Raw genomic sequence first — 17,764 nt, forward strand, 5'->3', positions numbered from 1 at the left:
CAAACTCTGCTTTGCTATTCCTCCCAGCAAAGTCGATTTCTCCACCTTAAACTCCATTTGCCAAATTTTTGCTCAACCATTTATCAATATCACTAGACAGACTGTCAACTTACTTTGCCACCTATTTTTGTATCATCAGGAATTCATCACAGGGATTACGACAAATTAAGACTGTTCCTGATGGCTATACCAGACAAACTTTTAATTCAGTCCAAGTAGCTAGAGAGAATGGAGTACATCTTACTATCACTAAAGAACTGCCTGCATTTGCTGACTCGTTGGTCCCATCAGTGTGGATATTTGGATGCTGGAAGTGGTTTAGGAAGGCTATCGAGTTTGAGAGTACTTTGTAATCATGGCTCAATGTTTATTTGTTGGACTTTACATAGTTTACCCTCATGGGCATTTAACTGGCTGGAGTTTCCACATTATTTGCTTGGCATAATTTTCCACCCATTTACTTTAATAGGAGAAAAATCATGCAGTGGCTGCCAAATGCAGGGGTAAAAAAAAATCTCAGCTTCTAATTCCATTCAGGTATACAAGTGCAAAATTGTGTTAAGGCATTTGATAGGTCACTGAGCCAGAACTCAATCCAGTCTGAGATTCTGTGCAAAATATCTGCTACCATATTAGATGAGTAGAAAATGAAACCACTAATATATTCAAGAACTAAGTGAAAAATCTGGAGATGGAACAGATGCTTTTATTCAGTTCTTTTAAACAAATGCAAGTAGCTTACAGTGTTATGCAAAAATAAATAACTGATCAGTAAATGGAGGTCACCACTCATGGTGCATCCTGTCACTTTCCTGTCAGCAGAGGATAAGTGTCTATTCCTGCATTTCTCCAGGGCATCGAATATCATCAATTTTCAATATCATTTTCACTACTTGGGTAGCCAAAGAAATTTGCTGCTTCTTTCCGATTAGAGTTTCTATGACATGCTGTTTTTTCATGTCTAAAAGGAATAGTAAAACAATTACTGGACTGAGTAAAACAAGGGTTGCAAAGAATTTATTGAAAATAAACAACATTAAATGTTTGATCAGTTGGTCTCCACAAACTTAAAATGCATTGCTAACTTTCCTTGATCCAAAGAACTCAAGTACGTTGGTTATCAAATGCTGTCTGCATTTATTGCAACTATATTGGTAACTCCCTCAGCAACTCCTGGCATGTCCTTCCAATTGCCTAATGAAACTGAACATTACATCTTGTGGCTGTACTTCCCATTCTCATCCTCCCCAAAGTTCATTAAAATCTTTTGCAGTTATCCACTTTATCTTCCTCCAATACCATTCCTCTTGCCCATCTTAGTACTTACACAATTCTATTCATTTAACTGGAAAATATTCTGCAAAGCTTTCTCTTGTCAGACAAGGCCCCCCCCATCCGTTTTTCAGGTATACAATGCCTTTCAGTAACATTAATCTGCCACAATGCTACGTTCCACATATGCTCTTTTGGCAACTAACTCTGATCACCTTCACTCCATGGTCTCGGATCAGATGGCTGGCCAAACACAGAAAGCCACAATTTGCTCCATTTAAACACTCTAGGAAAACTTAACTCTATTCTGTTTCCATTTATCTCAGTGAGCACTGTAAAACAACCTCAAGTATCCTATTTGATCCTAGACCGTGCTTCAGACTTATCCTATCACAAAGATTGCCTACTTTCACCCCTAATATTGCCAATCTCAGCTCCTGCCTCATCCATACTTTTTGGAATGGATTTTCCATATTTTCTTCCTATCTTTCATCCTCCATCAACCAGGTCACCTGAAATTCAAACTTCTAATACATCTATCCATTTTTTTTTCCTGATTACTTTCCTTTGAAGCTTCCTGGGTCATTAACCTTGTTAAAGGTTCTGAGTAAATTCAAATTGTTGCAGCTTTGGTTGAGAAGCATCTCAATACAAAATAGTACCAACAGCGAATAAGACATAATAAATATTGACTAAATTGTAAGCAATTTAACCATACATGCACTCTTTTAAAATGGTTATGAAGTTACCTACCATTTGTCTCCTTGTGTAAGCAATCTATACCCAGTGCAAAGTTGTTCTCCTTCACCTGTTTAGCTCGAACTTCTGTCATTGTCTGGATTGGGTTGTAGCCACTGTTTTCTGCCAATGACATTGGAATGACTTCCAGGGCATCAGCAAAAGCTCTCATTGCATACTGTTCTAAAGTAGGACACTGTACAGCAAGAGAGACAGAATATAAAAATACTGAAATGCAACTGCTGATCAAAAGTAACAGAGACACAATGGCCACAAAAGTTGCAGGTGGCATATTCGCTCCAGATTACACAGCAAAATCTTGAAGATAATTTCACAAATATCCCAACAAAAAATAGTCAAAGTAAATGAAACCCCTGTCCCCTGAATCCAAGAATGATGACTCCACAAAAGGCAGATTTCTTCTTATTTAAACTGGCATTTTACCTTGTTAGCTGCCTCATTAACAGCCAAAGCACAAGCGATCTCTGCAGCACCACCACCATATACAACACGATTATCTTTCACAAGGTTTCGAATTACACACAATGCATCATGAAGTGCTCTTTTTGCCTCTTCAATTATCTGGAATAAATTTCAACCATTTAAATCTAAGCAAATTCTGAACTTCAAAAACATCATCAATATCCATTTAGAAATTCAATGATTCAAATCTTAAACACATTATCAAATTCCTAAAAGAAATGGTACAATAATGTACATTCATTCATATTCTATAGGCAACAAATACCTACAACACAATTCTACATTGATGTATCCTCTGGTTCAAGAAACAATCTTGAAATATGGTACAATGGCAGTTATTTGTTCATTGAAAAGGTGTGAGAAAAAACAAAATTACCTTCAAAGTGTATTCAATAAAATTTGAAAGACACAACAACAGGTAGTTAACATGCTAAAAATTAACCAAGCTGGGAGTTAGTTTCCTCAAAAGGCAAACTGTTTATAGTCAAAGTGGCATTAAAAAAAACTTACACCCATTGTACTTAGCAAATAGGTCCCACATTCTGGGCTCTAACCTCTATACAGGAAGATGTAAACAGAGGAAAACCCAGCCAAACTCAAAAAAAATGCAAGGAGAGTAGTTAATAATAATTTTGTTCAAGTCAAACAAGAAAGGTTATCTTAAACTCAAATATTTAATACATCTGTCCTTTCTTTCCCTGATTACTTTCCTTTGAAACTTCTTGAGACCATTACCCTTGTTAAAAGCTCTGAATAAATTCAAATTGTTGTAGCTTCAACTGAGATACATCATAATACAAATGTTAGTTTATTTCTGATTTTACTTTATTACAGATCAAGTCTGATGACGACAGTGCTGAATCTCTGGAATTTTCTACCCTGGAGGGTTGTGGAGGCATTTAAAGAGGAGGCATATAAATTTTTGGAAGTTCAGATAATTGTGGATTTTTTGGAACTGGTGCAGAACAGGAACTGAGGCTTGGGGCATATCAGCCATGGTCATATTAAATGGGGCAGGCTTGAGGGGCCACATGGCCTACTCCAACTCCTATTTTCCTGTGTTCTGTACATTCACATGTAATAATTCAACACCTGGTCTCTAAATTCAATCTCTGCATAATGTCACTGGCTTTCAGTGTGCACATACTGGGAGTGTTGGGATTGATGAGGTTCTTTGATGGAATGTAAAGATAACAGAAAAAGGGAGAAAACAGAAGTCATGATTGCAAACACTTATTTACCTACACAAACCCTGATAGGGCTATAATTGTGTAGTTGCACCATTTACCTGGATGACAGCAGATGGCACAATAAACCTAAGCATAGAGAAAGGTTGAGGAACATAAAGTGCATTATTGTTCCTTCTTGGTCACAGTCATATAACAGGCCATTTATGATAAAAATGTCATCAGGGTAGAAAGTTTTGAACAAAGTTTTGATGGGCAGACATATGAAGCTGGAGGAAATGTCTGCATATGAAAACCAAAGGGTGATTGAAGGCAGAGTGCTTGGTCAGCAAGAGGATGGAAAGTGATTTCTTCTAAAATAAAAAGGAATGGGGAATATGATGGTAAAAATGTCAATAGTTTAAATGGGAAAATACATTGCCACAAAAAAAAAGACAACTGATAACTTTCAGATCAGGAGTTTTTAAAACAGGGTATCAAAGTTAGGCAAGGAAAAAAGGGTAAGCAAATGAAAAACATTTGGGTTGTTAGAGGTTCACCCAGTTGGAAAAACTGATCTCCAGCAAGTTGAGGCATAGGAAAACTCATCTACAAGTCCATGGAGTTTCTCTAAATTGGACCTTGGTTGAGGGCACAGAGCAGACAGGGGAAAACAGTTTAAAAGCATAGGTTTAGTTATGTTTAAAAACACAGAACAAATTTGCAGCTCTAGTTCTATTTGTTTAATGTCAAGTAAATAAATGGTTTTGGATGAGCAATACAAAGTGTACCAGCACCTGACATTCCAAAGTCAGATTTAATAAATTACTAGGATAATTGTGGTAGATACATTTGAAACTAACTAGTGGAAAAAAGAGATGAGATATTATAATTTATTAAACCTATCATTACCAATACTGCTTCACTGATCACCTCAGAGTAAAAAAAAGTTTTTATTAAAATAAAACTTCCAAACACTAAAATATTATCTATTATCATTACTACTTTGACTAACATCTAATAAAAAACAGAGACACATAGCTAACTGATGTGAGAAAGCCAACATTTGAACTGAAAGTTTACTTCAAATTTAGTGCTTAAAAGATATAAGACATACCATTTTGTTTCCACCTCTGATGAAGATAGTTACTGCCCTCGAGTTCTGGCATTCTTCAATCACAAGCATCCTATCCTTGGTAGTTCCAAAAGATATTTCTTTGACAATACCAGCACTGCCAAGTTTTTCAGGCGTAAGTTCTGAAAACCGAGGAACAATGCGCCCTCCAGTGGCAATAGCAATCAGCTGAAATACAAAAGAGTCAATAGTACTCAATGCTGTAAACATTGACACTCCACCTAATTCCCCATACTAAAATGGGATACGCTGGCACTCACCTCAATTTCAGGCCCACCAACCCAACGTACTGCCGGAAGCTTATTCTGGAGAAGCAAATGGTTTGCTTCATCATCAAATCCCCACTGGCAAATAGCTAGATTGGCACCAGTATTTTTTACCTTAAAAAAATACAATGCCAAGAATTAGTGTCTGTAAGACTATAAGCAAAATTTTAAGTCTTATCAGGGATGCATTTACTGACCTGATTGATCATTTCCGCAAATTTATCCTTTTCGTATTTTTGCAAGGCCTTGTAATCTTCCACTGAAGTCACATCAAGCTTGTGCTTGGTTTTTGGTTTTGGTGGTTCAAAGGGGCATGTCAAAATTGCAATCTTTGCATCTTTTACCACCTAACAAACAAGATATTTAAAAATCAAAGCATTTGGAGATCCTATTGATGTACAGATTTTGGCAGCAACAAACAAAACTACTACAGTTATAAATGTTTGTTATTACTTAAAGGTCACAAATTTTAAACTGTGCATGGCAAGTTATTTCTCAAGTATTGTTGGCAAAAAGAGATGGTAAAATTAGCAATTTAAGTCACACAAATAATTACGGCACCTACGCTTTATAATTAACTTTTCAACAATGAAAAAGTCCTACCTTTGGCATTTGTGGATGGCTGAATTCTTTGTCCACCACAACTCCTTTAATTAACTGTGTGTCCTCAAGCTTTCCACCAACTTTACCTTCCACCTTCATCAGCTCAAAATCTACATCCTTGCGCTCCATATCAGCAACAGTTAGAACAGCATTCACAGCTATTTCTGCCATTTGTCTATGGCAACGATTAATACTGTACAAATGGAGAAGATTTTTTTTGAGCATAGGAAAAAAGGCAAGATGGAGTTATCCCATTTGAGTACTCAGTTCTGGTATTCAGTGTTGAGTGGCAAGTTTTGCACTATTTACTGCAATGAGGTAATGCCTCAAAACATGATAGTATGCTCTGCAATGTTTAATTCTCAGTACTATTTTACTTATAACTATGTCTCAATAATTCCTGTTATACATGGTTCCCACAAAGGACTTTCACCTCTATATTTATTTTCGAATATTATGTGCATTACCATGCAATTTAACTAATTTTAAACTGAAGCTCCTTCTAGTTTACTTTTCTGTTTATTACATTCCTATTCTCGACTTACACCCTTTCTTTTGTTAAATGTGCATCATTTAGTGCTTTTCTCTCAAATGTATACTTAACCTTGTTTCATTTCTTGTAACTATTTCTTCCAGTTTACTCAGGAATAATTACATGCAACAATTGGGAGGCAAGTCATTCCACAATCCAGAAACTAACTACAAAAGCATCTCTGGGTCCACTCCAATCCCACTCTTGAACTAGTTAATAAATACTCCACAACACTGCCAGATAAGATTAGCACAACAATTTAATATTTCCTATGGTAATGTACCTAGTTCTCACTTTCTTTTTAAATGGCCACAATTTCAAACTACTTTTGGGATGTCTGCATAAAATTACAAGCGACCTATGGGTTACGGCCACTCAAGTTACAGAAATTCACCCTTATAGAATTCACAAATCAATACTCATAAACTTGAGACAAAGAACAAAACTCACTCTCATGGAATGTGTGTAAAATTAAATAAACACAATGATTCCACCCCCCCCCCCCTCCACCCCCACTCATTTTTCTTGATGCATACACATATAGTGCAGTTTTGCATTATGGAAAATTGTGTTAAGGCCCATTGTCCAGGAACACAACCCCTCCCGTAATGTGGGGGTTGCCTGTACAATCATATTTAACTTTCTATGCAATACGTGCAATTTATACTTACACTTTAGAGCCAAGTGCAGTCATAGCTGTTTGAATAAGGGGTTCTTTGTTGTTTGGATCTACAGGAAAGCTGTCACTGATCTTGTCCAGTTGTTCAATAGCTTGGCGAGCAGCCAATTCGTAACCATCAGCTACGCGTATCGGATGAATACCACGATCCAGTAATTGTTCAGCTTGTTCCAACAAGGCACCAGCAAGAACTGAAAAGTAGATTGTCCATTTTAAGCTTCCAAAAGTGTAGTTCATATAGATGGATTCCCAATGCATCATTTGGCCTGGATACTAATTCATATGAAGTATTTTGCAGATGACTAAAGTTATAGAAAATGCAAATACATAACAATGTATAAAATATATATTTTTTAAAAGTATATATAACATATATACACAACTTACCTACCACACCTGTAGTACCATCACCAATTTCATCATCCTGAGACTTGGAAAGCTCCACCATCAATTTAGCAACTTGATGCTCCACATCCATCATACTTAGAATGGTAGCACCATCATTGGTGACTGTCACTTCTCCATCCTTATCCACCATCATCTTATCAAGCCCTGAAATGGAAAAATAGCAAGTGTATGATGATTTGCTTCTAAAGCAGCAGGTTCAACTTATTTTGCCAATGTAGCTCATCACTTAAGTTTTTAATCCAGATGACAGTTCTTCATTTTGATAAATCAGAGTGTTTCCCAGCTATACATTATAGCCACCAATTGTCATTTGTCTCAATTTGTCACAGAACAACATTATGTTAAGTCAGAACAGTAAAGAGTTTCAAAACCCAATATATATAGATAGATAATTAAAAATGCTACAACCCATCACAAAAAAGTATACAATGGAATATTAATTTTCATAACTAGAAGGATAAAGGTAAGTAGTTTTGTTTCAGTTATGTATTAGATCAGACTTGAAATGCTGTCTTTGGTAATGGGATCTGCACCACAGAGCATATCAGATTTGGACACTGTAGGGCACAATTTCACCAGTTATCAGGCACAAAGAATTAACATATAAAAGGAAATTAGAAAAAGGAAATTGATAGTTGATTTAATAAGAATTGTTGAAGAAATCAATAGAGAAGCTCTTAAAATATTCTACAAGAACACAAACAAAAATATCAGACCCTGGTCATGAAGAGAAAAAATTAGGGAACATTTCTTCACATAAAGGGATAAAGCAGGATGGACCTCTTCCACAAAATTAAAAAAAAAGCAGGTGCCACTAACTTTAAATGTTGGATTGAATTTTTGATAAGGGTATAAACGGATATTTATTGAAACATTAAGAGCATGAGGGGGCATGACTGGGTAGATGTCAAGATGTTTCCATTAGTGACACAATTATGAAATTACACAGCACTCATTTAAAACCGAGGTGTGTAGGAACAACTTCACGCAGAGGATGGCAAATCTCTGCAATTCTCTACTTGAGGGTTTTGGAAGGTAGATTATGAGGGTATTTAAAGAGGAAGCAGATAAGTGTTTGAAAGGTCATGAAATTGAATGTTCTGGGGAACTGGTGCAGAACACCCAAGATCATATGATGAGAAAGGCTTGAGGGGCCTACTCCTATTTTCTTATGATAAAGAGCCAGCATAAGTGGATAAGATTAAGGTGAATGGAATTCAGTTACAGGTCTACAATGATCTCATCATGGAATTGATATTACTCCTGTACTTAAACAGAGTGTACAGTAAAATCTTATTTATTCAAGACTTGAAAGCATCTGTCATCTCTTCATCAAAAATGTTTGGTTTTTCTAAAACATGAGCTTACCCTTTGGTCCAAGAGATGTTCTCAGTGTATTTGATACAGCTTTTGCTGCCATAATATGTGACTGTAACAAACAAAAGCAAAACTATTAGAATTCTAAGATTTTATTAACCCCATTAAAACTTTTCATTTTGAAATGTCATCCAGTGAACAAATCGAAAATGGTACTGTTTTTTATTACAGTTTTTATTCTGAAGTTGCCCAGATCTCATAATTATTATGTGTTCATTCTAAAATGGTTGTTGCCAATATTTATGAGACCAACTGGAAAATCTCATTATAGCATAAAGGAACAGTAAATATCGAGCGGAATCCCCAAGGTTTAAAAGGCCATGGACCAAGCACCGGTAAATGGGATTCGTATTAAATGGGTACTTGATGGTTTGCATGGACACAATGCACCGTAGGGCCTGTTTCTGTGCTGTATAACTATAAATGTCCAAATCTTTCCTATAATTGAGTAGTGGAAAATTGACTAATAATACGCAAAGATTCATTTTAACAAGAATAACAATTATCCTTGATGGCATCAAAAAGTTAAAAATGAGAAACAGCTTCCTCAGTGCGCTTCTCTGTAAATACACATCTGTAAATTAATACTACACTGAATTAACTAATCCCAGCAGCAATTATTCTCAACATGGGGCAAAAAAAGTCCGCCTTATTTTCATTTGCAATCATAACATAGAACTTCTGTTTGCAAAGAGAATTGGGTATGGAGTCTAACTCCGGGCACCTAGTAAGGGTAAGGATGTGTATAACCCAGGAAAGGTACAGAAGATTTAGTAGAGGGATAAGGAACTTGACCTATGTTAGAGTGGAAAAATTGGTTTTGTTCCAAGGCCATTACCTGAAATGTTCATTCTCTCCTCATGGATGCTAACTGACTCGAGTATTTCCAATTTTTTTTGTTTTTATTTCATATTTCCCAGGATCTGCAGTCTTTTATTTCTAATGTTATTCTCCTTGGAGTAATGAAAGTTGAGAGATTTCACATAAACATACAAGATATTTGTTGATTTAGATAGAATAGGTAGAAGGAAACTGCTCCTATCAGAGTATATTTCGGGAAACAGGACACGAATTTAACAATGTGGACCAGGACTTTTTTTTAAAATGCAAAGATCTGGAACTTATAGTTGCAAGAATGGCTTCCAAGAGTGAACTGTGTAGGCACTCAAGGAAAAATAATTTACCACAGAAAAAGCAGGGATCAAGATTGAACAGGATTATTTCACCCCAGAGCTCAAAGACTTGACGAACCAGATGACTCGGCTCTCAGCAATAAACTTTGTGGGCCGAAGGGCCTGAATTGTGCTGTAGTTTTTTTTCTATGTTCTAATTCTATGTATAAACATCCACCAAGGATAGAATCAGAATACGTTTGGCCTAATGGTGAACAAAATTAGGTTTACATGAACAAAAGCAGTTAGGCGTGGCATCACAGTGCTACCCCTCATTTCTGGACAGAATTTCACACCATTTTTCTCTCACCATTAAACATGCTGCTGAATTATAGTTTTCATATTGTCCAGATCAGTGACAAAACACACACACACACACAACCGAGCACAGAGACCCCCGGAACCCCTTTACTAAGGTCCCAGCCATTGACCACTTTTATTCTTGCTATTTTCAGGGCTTGCCTTGGCTTTCTTGGACTTTTACGTTTCTGACAAGTCCATTCATTGGTACAAAGACTTGTGAACCGGCGACTTTTCACCTGCCCCGGAGCCCCTACCAATGGATAAAATTGGTCAGAGTGAACCGGTGGGCTGAGCAGTGCTGCAGGGTGAGGTGTTCAGCCCACACCCGGGGTGCAACCTGCTGCAGCCGCCACTTTGTACCACTTCCATTCGGGCCTAACAGTTCCCCCACTACATGCGCTGAATGAACTCCGGCTGCGGTTAAACCGACGTGCGGAGTAACCGAGACGCAAGCGACGGCAGATGCTGGAGCAACAAACAATCTGCTGCATTAACTCATCCTGATGCAGGGTTTCCACCCGAAACGTCGACAATTCTACCCCCCCCCCCCCCCGACGCTGCTCGACCCGCTGAGTCCCCCGACAGATTGGTGCGGTGTAACCGCTTCACTTCGGGCCGGAGGCGACAAGAGGGCAGATGAATCCGTAGGGCCACCGACCGCCTCACGGTGCCCCAGATCTCGGAACTGTAGCCCCAAGCCCGTCACCCCCCCCCCTTCTCCTCCCCTCCTCTCCCCATCCCGTTGTCACCCGTCCCCCATCTCCTCCCGTTCGGTTCTTCCCCCCACCCCCGTCTCCTCCCGTTCGGTTCTTTCTTCTCCCTCCCCCCAGTTCCCGCCCGCCTCAGCCGCCAGCACATGGGGTGAGAGCAGCGCAGGATGTCGGGCCGAGGCCTCCAAGGCCGTCCGCCCTCCCGCCCGGTTACCTTCAGCGCTTCCAGCCCGGTTAGCCGGGTCTTGCTCTCCTGGTCTTTGATGATGATGAAGGGTCGACCATATTCGTCGAAAGCGAGCGTCCCAACAGCGGACATGTTGGCGATGGGGAGCCCGTACCGTGAGGGGAAGGGGGAGGTCTGAGCCCGGGCTTCTGGAACCGTCTGCTGACCGCACCACCGCACACACGGGGGTCACTCCAACCCACGGTCAGACACTGCCACCATCAAACATCCAACATTTCCATCGTTAATGATTTTTAACAACAATATTTTACTACAAAATTTAATAGTTGACGATCGAATTAATATTTCTAATCAAATATAACGAGTGAGGACTGTTGCACTGGTTTAGTCCGAGACCTGGAGGTATCACGAGAACAGTGAGCCCCGCCCCCGGCTTCCTACGACTGGAGGGGTGGTGGTGATGATCGGGTGGGTGGCGGGGGGGCAGCTTCGGAGAAGCAAATAAATACCTTAAAGTAGCACATCAGACAGGCCACAACGTGGGATTTTATTGTGTGTGAGCGCACCGTCAGGGACTTGGTGTGGACTTAGCTTCGCTGTACAAAACATAACACTGATGTTGAAGTGAGTCACGGGCAAGACACGGCGGGTGGTGGGAATGCGTTCAAAGACGAATAAATACGCTGTGTAGTTAGATCCCTTTTGCAGTTACTGTTGCCTAGATGAAGTAGACAAATGCGCATAGCAAGATCCCTCAAAATGTGGCGATTTCAGTGACCATAACTCAGTGAAGTGATTGAAGGATGAATAGTAGCCAGAATACTGGGAGAACGCTCCTGATGCTGAACAAGGTGTTGTACGCTTTGCAGAATGCTGTAAATGTGAAACTTCTGGCTGAAACATTTTTATTTTGAGAAGAGCCTTCCATCAGAATAGATGATTTAATAAAGCAGCTCCACTAAAACATAATTTTCTTTACAGGGGAGTTCTACCCTGTATACTGGATCGAGATGCTTAATTTTGTAGATAATTCTATAGTTACATTGAAAAGATTGGAAATGTCATTCATTTCCAGATTCAGGTCAGACAGAGACGTTGAATGGCCATAGAACTCGTATATCGTTAAGGAGTGGAAGTTCTTTTGGAAAGATACAGAAAAAAAGCTAAACTGTCCAGTTGTTTGGCATTTCGCTGTGCTCTGATTGGAAAGTTAAGTTGGACTGAGTTTTGTTCAACAGAGCAGCAAGTACAACTGAAATAGAAGTTAAATAAATATAACAAATATCATACATAGAAGTAGTACAGTTTGGCCATTTTTTTTCAACAAAAGCAAAATAGCAATTTAGCAATCCTTGGAGCATCTTTGGAGAGAGCAGGAAAGCTAAATTCTGAGTATATTACAGATGAACAACATTTAAAATGGAAGAGAATGAGGGAAGGAGAGGGAAAACAAAACTAACTATATGCTTAACTGGACAACAAGAAATGCACATATTGAAATAAAAGGAACCATAGCAAGCAAAAGAGAGCAAATGTGAGGTGAACAATTTAAAAAGAAGAGGGTGATAAGCAGACTAAAAGAGAAACATTGTATTAGCAACCTTTTAAGATACAAATTGCATAATTGGTAACGTGCACAATCTTACACTGCCAGCAATTCTTGCTGAAGAGAAACAAAGAATATAGTTAAAGTGGGGTTAAAACAAGGCAATTAAGTGTTTTGTTAACATGTGGTTCTCAACCTTGCTAATCATAATGATTACTTAACAAAAGTAAATTGGCTAATTATATTCCACCCTATCATAGCCCTTTTCTCAATTCTGTCCATTCCTCTCCCTCTCTGCAACATAAAATGTGCTAATGTTTGCAGTTTGCATGAGGGGGCATTGACATGAAATACTGAATTTGATTTCCCTTTACAGATGCTGCCTGACCTAAGGAGTGTTCGGTATTTTCTTTTTTGCTCTAGATCATACACCATCTTTGAAGGGAACAGTGAGTTAGTATTATAGCTTCAGCAAAACTTAGTGAACTATTAGTCACTGTGTAAGACAGACACAACAATTGTCTTTCAAGATCATAGGGGAAGTAAATTGTGAAGATGTTCTTCTCAGCACAAACGTACAATACAGCTTAAAATTCAAAATATTTTCAGATGTGAACCAAATTACAAGTTTGTAACTACTTCTGCAGCTATTTTTCTATATTTTTATGCATTTTTCCTAAAAAAAAAAGGTGATCAAAGAAAACATCTTAAAAATTCTACTTCTGCAATTATTACATGTTTTATGTTCGTCATAGTGATTCCTGCAGATTATAAAAGCATATGAATTGTGGTGCTCTGTCACACATCTGAATGTAAAAGATTTTGAATATTGACATCAGTTTAAATGCAAGGAAATGTTTGTTCTAATTTTTTTTCCAAGTCTATTCTTCATAAGACAGATTTCACAGATAGGCATATTTGTGATTGTTACATGATGTGAACCAATCATATCCCAGTGATCAGATTTGAAGAGTGATGGGATGTGGTGAGTCTCAATGGAAATGTTGGGTTTTTTTGGTAGGAAAATAGTTCACTGGAGGCAATTGTCCGTAAGTTCACTTTGTATTGGGAGTAATTCAGTGGAAAATACTGTACTGTTTCTTTCTCTCATTCTTTGGTGAAACACTGACAGTAGGGGGCATACATGTCACATGGATTATCTTAAGACCTAACTTCAGTACAAGGTACGAAAGGTACCTTTGAAAGCAAAATTCCACAATGCTATTTCAGCCATTTCTAATGTAGAAATATCTGTTCATAGGTCAGCTATAATAACAAGCTTTGTACAAATTGAGAAAAAATCTGTTCAGTTGATATATGGTAGAAATTGCAAGAAACTAGTTGCTCAATCCCCACCACTGTTTTCCAGACTTGGTGGAAAAAGTGCTTTCTGCCCAAATTTGGCAGACAGTGAAATGGCCATGTTCTGCAAATATCTAGTGATCCCTGTGCCTCGATTCCCTCTCTTCCTATGTCACTAATTCTCAGGTATCAGTTTTCCGAGATCTGATGTCCAGTAACAGAGATATAATCAAGTAGGCTGACCAACCAATCATTTTGAATAATTATCACTGATCCCAAATTATTAAGTTAAATGTATAGTCTCAAACTAATACTTAAGAAGAATTTAACATAAAATGAGATTGAAACATGTAAATGAAATTGGATATCCAATAGCAAATGACCTGCTTCCTGACACCATGAGGCCTTTTCGCCATCTCAAGACAGGCCAGGAGAATGATGGAATAATCTCTATTTGCTTCATTAGTGCAAATCCAGAAAATCTTGTTCAACACCATTCAGGACAAGGCTGTATGCTTGATTGATACTCTAACCATCATTCTAAATGTTCATTTCCTGTACCACCTTGCAAACCATGGCTGCAATGTGTGCTAGCTACAAGGTATATTTTACTCCTGAAGGTTATTTCAACAGGTCTTAAATCCATAACCTCTACCACCAAGAAGGAGGAGAATAGCTGGTGCAAGGGAATACCACAAGCTGCAGATTTCCCTCCAAGTCTCAAACTTCTTTACTTGGAATTATATTTTTTTCCTTCATCGTTGCTGGGTCTAAGTTCTGGAAATTCCTACCCAACAGCATTGTTGAAGTACCTTCACCAAAATACTTAAGGCATTAACAAAGGTATCTCACCATCACCTTTCAAGGGTAATTAGAAATGGACAATAAAGGCTGGCCATGGTTAGTCATGCCCACATCCCAAAAAAATAAATACATTTAAAAAACCTATTATATTTTCTGAAGTTATCAAAATTGGCCATATGAAGAAGAAAGATATTGGCTTCAGGAAGATATCAAGGCATTGGTTAAACATGAACAAAGGTGTCAAAAGGATTTCAGTCTGGATAAGCCTGAGGTAATGCTTTTGGGGAGGCAAGGCAAGGGAATGCACAATAAATAGTTGGATACTAAACTGTAAAAGAACCAATGGTTCTTTGAGTGCATGCCCAGAAATCCTTGAAGGTAAAAGAAGGTTAAAAAGTTGTACAGGATATGTGCCTTTTGTGGCTGAGGCATAGAATATAAGTACACAGAGGCCATGATAAAACTGCTTAAAATGTTTGTTGACCCAGAGCTTCATTACTTTATGCAGGTTTGTCCACCACACTACAGGAAGTGATTGCCCCAGCTGGAGCCTGACAAAGGATGTTGCTTGTGCTGGTGATTTTTATTTATGACAATAAGTTGCCTAGGCTGGGGCTGATTTCTCTGGAACAAAGGAGAGTATGGGAAGATTTAATTAAGGAGTCTAACATTTAAGAGAGGATTACACAGGATGGACAAAGGTTTGTAATTGGTAGAAAGATTAGAAAGGTGTTGAGAAAAAAATGATTTCACTGAACAAGTAGAGGGATCAGGAACTGTCTGCTCAAAAGAATGGTGGAGGAAGATTTAAAATTACATTTTAAAAAGTACCCAAAAAATGAGATTTGGGATTAAGCTAATTTCCATGTTTTTCTGGAGTAGATACGATAGGCTGTGTGGACTTCTTCTGTGAGTGCTATAAAATTTCCGTGATTTTATGATACACTGATCTTTAAAACTTATTTACACCTTTTGCAACAAAGTTTAACATTCAAGACTTTTTTTGCCCTACCAGTAGTTTATAAGTAACTGGTTCCGAACATTATGTGGAGGAGCAGGGAGTCAAAGACAGCAACTTCTGAATTCCTTCATTTAACTGTGCATATGGATACTCTAGAAATTGCTCTTTTTTTTTACACATTTTCATAGTGCAATGACAGAAAACACTATTATTATGGCTTCAAAATTTGAGCCACCAAGTTTAATAGAAGTGAAATGCGAGTAGTATGCAGCTTAACTGAAGTAATTACTAGACGTTTTACAAGACATTGATAGATAACATTCAATATTTTCTTGGAGTTATTTGGCTTATGTTTTTCAATTTTTATTGGAATACATCTTGATATTAGCCAATGTTTTTCTTCTGATGCAGTAGAGTCAAAAGCACTCTCCAATAACCTGCTCATTGATGCACAGTTTTGTTTTCATCTGGGCCTCTTGGGTCTGAACCTCATCACAGCCTTGGTCCAAACATGGGCCAAAGAGATGAATTGTAAAAGTGAGAGTGATTTCCCTTGACATCAATGGAGCATTTGACCGAGTATTGCATCAAGGAGAAAACAATACAGGCAGTTCCTGAGTTACGTAAGGATTCTGTTCCTGAGAACTGTCCTTAAGCTAATTTCTCAGAAAAGTTCTATTTTCATTTGCTACCCATGTGAATTAAAACAGGACTCAGGTTCTTTTGGGTTCCTTTCGAATGACAGAATCGGTAATGAAATTTCACGAAAAGTTCGAGTAACTTCATTTAACACAACTAAACACAAAGGAAACTACAGCCCTAACCACAAATCTAGTCTAACACAAATTAAAAGAAACAAGACCAAAAACCCAAACTCACTTAATGATTCCCTGCTAAAATAGAGCTCACGTTTGCATGCAGTTCTCAGTGATACTTATCGGTATCCAGTACTTGGCAACATTGCATTCTCTGCCACTCAGTCTATCACCAAAGGGAGCCCTGGGGTACTTCAGCAAGACGTGAAGGGGCTCGACAGTCACCAGGTGTTGGCCACGAACCAACCTGTGGAGAAGCTCCAAAGGATTCTCTTGCTGGCTGCACCTTTATAGTCAAGGAGGGCTTTATGCCCTGTTTGGTCCTAGTGTACCAAAGGATTCCACACCTTTGATAAACCTTCCTGTTGTTTGAGAGTCTCATCAGTCATTGGTGCAGAAAAATTACACTGTTAATGAACAGATAAAAATTCTGATCTTCTAGAGGGCGGGTGGCTTCACGAGTGTGTAAGCGAGAAAGGTTTGTGACAAACTCAAACAAAAGCCCTGGGATCCTGTCTGATGGGCCAAATTAATACTCCCCATTGTCTCGTTTGGCTGAAGACTTTGAAAAGCTGCCTGTTTAACTGGGGCAAATTAATACTCCCCATTGTCTCGCTTGGCCTGATTGCTTTGCAAAGCTGCCCGTTTAACTGCACCCGACTAATGCTTGGGGCTCTCTTCCACACTGATGTCTTGCTGTTTCACAGGGTTTCAGTAACTTCTGGGAAAAACAAATAGCCCTAACAGAGAAAGAAGCTTCTTTTAATCCTTTAGTTACATCCAGCCATTGGTGGTTGTTGCAACAGGGAAATCATTGATTGTCTTTCATCTAACCACATCGTATCTTATTGCCCTACATACACTAGCCATAATTCTTCAACTTCATTGAATAATCACCCTAACACTACCCATAATTTAACTAATGGAACATATATTGTATCCAGTCATGAGTGAATACTACAATACATGTTACTATTACTATCTTGAAAAATTGCTTTAAAAATGTATGGGAGAATTTGCGTAAAATCAGATTTCCTGAAAATCAGGTCAGCTTGGACCACATACGAATTAGCAGAGAGGAGGTATTAGAGGCCTTAAAGTGCATTAGGGAAGATAAATCCCCAGGGCTGACCTGATCCCTCCTTGGACCTTGTGCGAAGCTAGAGGAGAAATTGCAGAGGCCCTTGTAGAGATCTTTGCTTCATCTCTGGCCACAGGTGAGGTTCCAGAGCTCTGGAGGGTGGCTAATGTGGTACCATTGTTTAAAAAAGGTAGCAAAAACAAGCCAGGAAACTACAGGCCAGT

At 38.4% G+C, this 17,764-nt stretch overlaps 1 protein-coding gene across 1 annotated transcript; it reads right to left on the minus strand.

The window, feature by feature from the left end:
* Positions 1-673: 673 nt before the first annotated feature.
* On the minus strand, positions 674-11,508 carry cct5 (chaperonin containing TCP1, subunit 5 (epsilon)). The gene is made up of 11 exons (XM_052015932.1): positions 11,059-11,508; positions 8,651-8,711; positions 7,262-7,426; positions 6,867-7,065; positions 5,664-5,856; positions 5,258-5,407; positions 5,055-5,174; positions 4,777-4,962; positions 2,455-2,592; positions 2,026-2,206; positions 674-961 (listed from the first exon to the last, which is right to left on the minus strand). The coding sequence occupies exons 1-11, from the start codon at positions 11,161-11,163 to the stop codon at positions 834-836; spliced, it is 1,626 nt and encodes a 541-aa protein (XP_051871892.1). The 5' UTR covers positions 11,164-11,508; the 3' UTR covers positions 674-833.
* Between the last annotated feature and the right edge of the window lie 6,256 nt (positions 11,509-17,764).

Source organism: Pristis pectinata, chromosome 5, assembly GCF_009764475.1.
Source record: "Pristis pectinata isolate sPriPec2 chromosome 5, sPriPec2.1.pri, whole genome shotgun sequence".
Taxonomy (NCBI): domain Eukaryota; kingdom Metazoa; phylum Chordata; class Chondrichthyes; order Rhinopristiformes; family Pristidae; genus Pristis; species Pristis pectinata.

Excerpts from the sequence above, each read along its gene's own strand:
- cct5 (XM_052015932.1), bottom strand. The coding sequence starts at position 11,163 with ATGTCCGCTGTTGGGACGCTCGCTTTCGACGAATATGGTCGACCCTTC. Across the intron at positions 5,408-5,663 it reads GCCATCCACAAATGCCAAAG|GTGGTAAAAGATGCAAAGAT; the intron begins GTAGGACTTTTT and ends CTTGTTTGTTAG. Across the intron at positions 962-2,025 it reads CTTACACAAGGAGACAAATG|ACATGAAAAAACAGCATGTC; the intron begins GTAGGTAACTTC and ends TATTCCTTTTAG.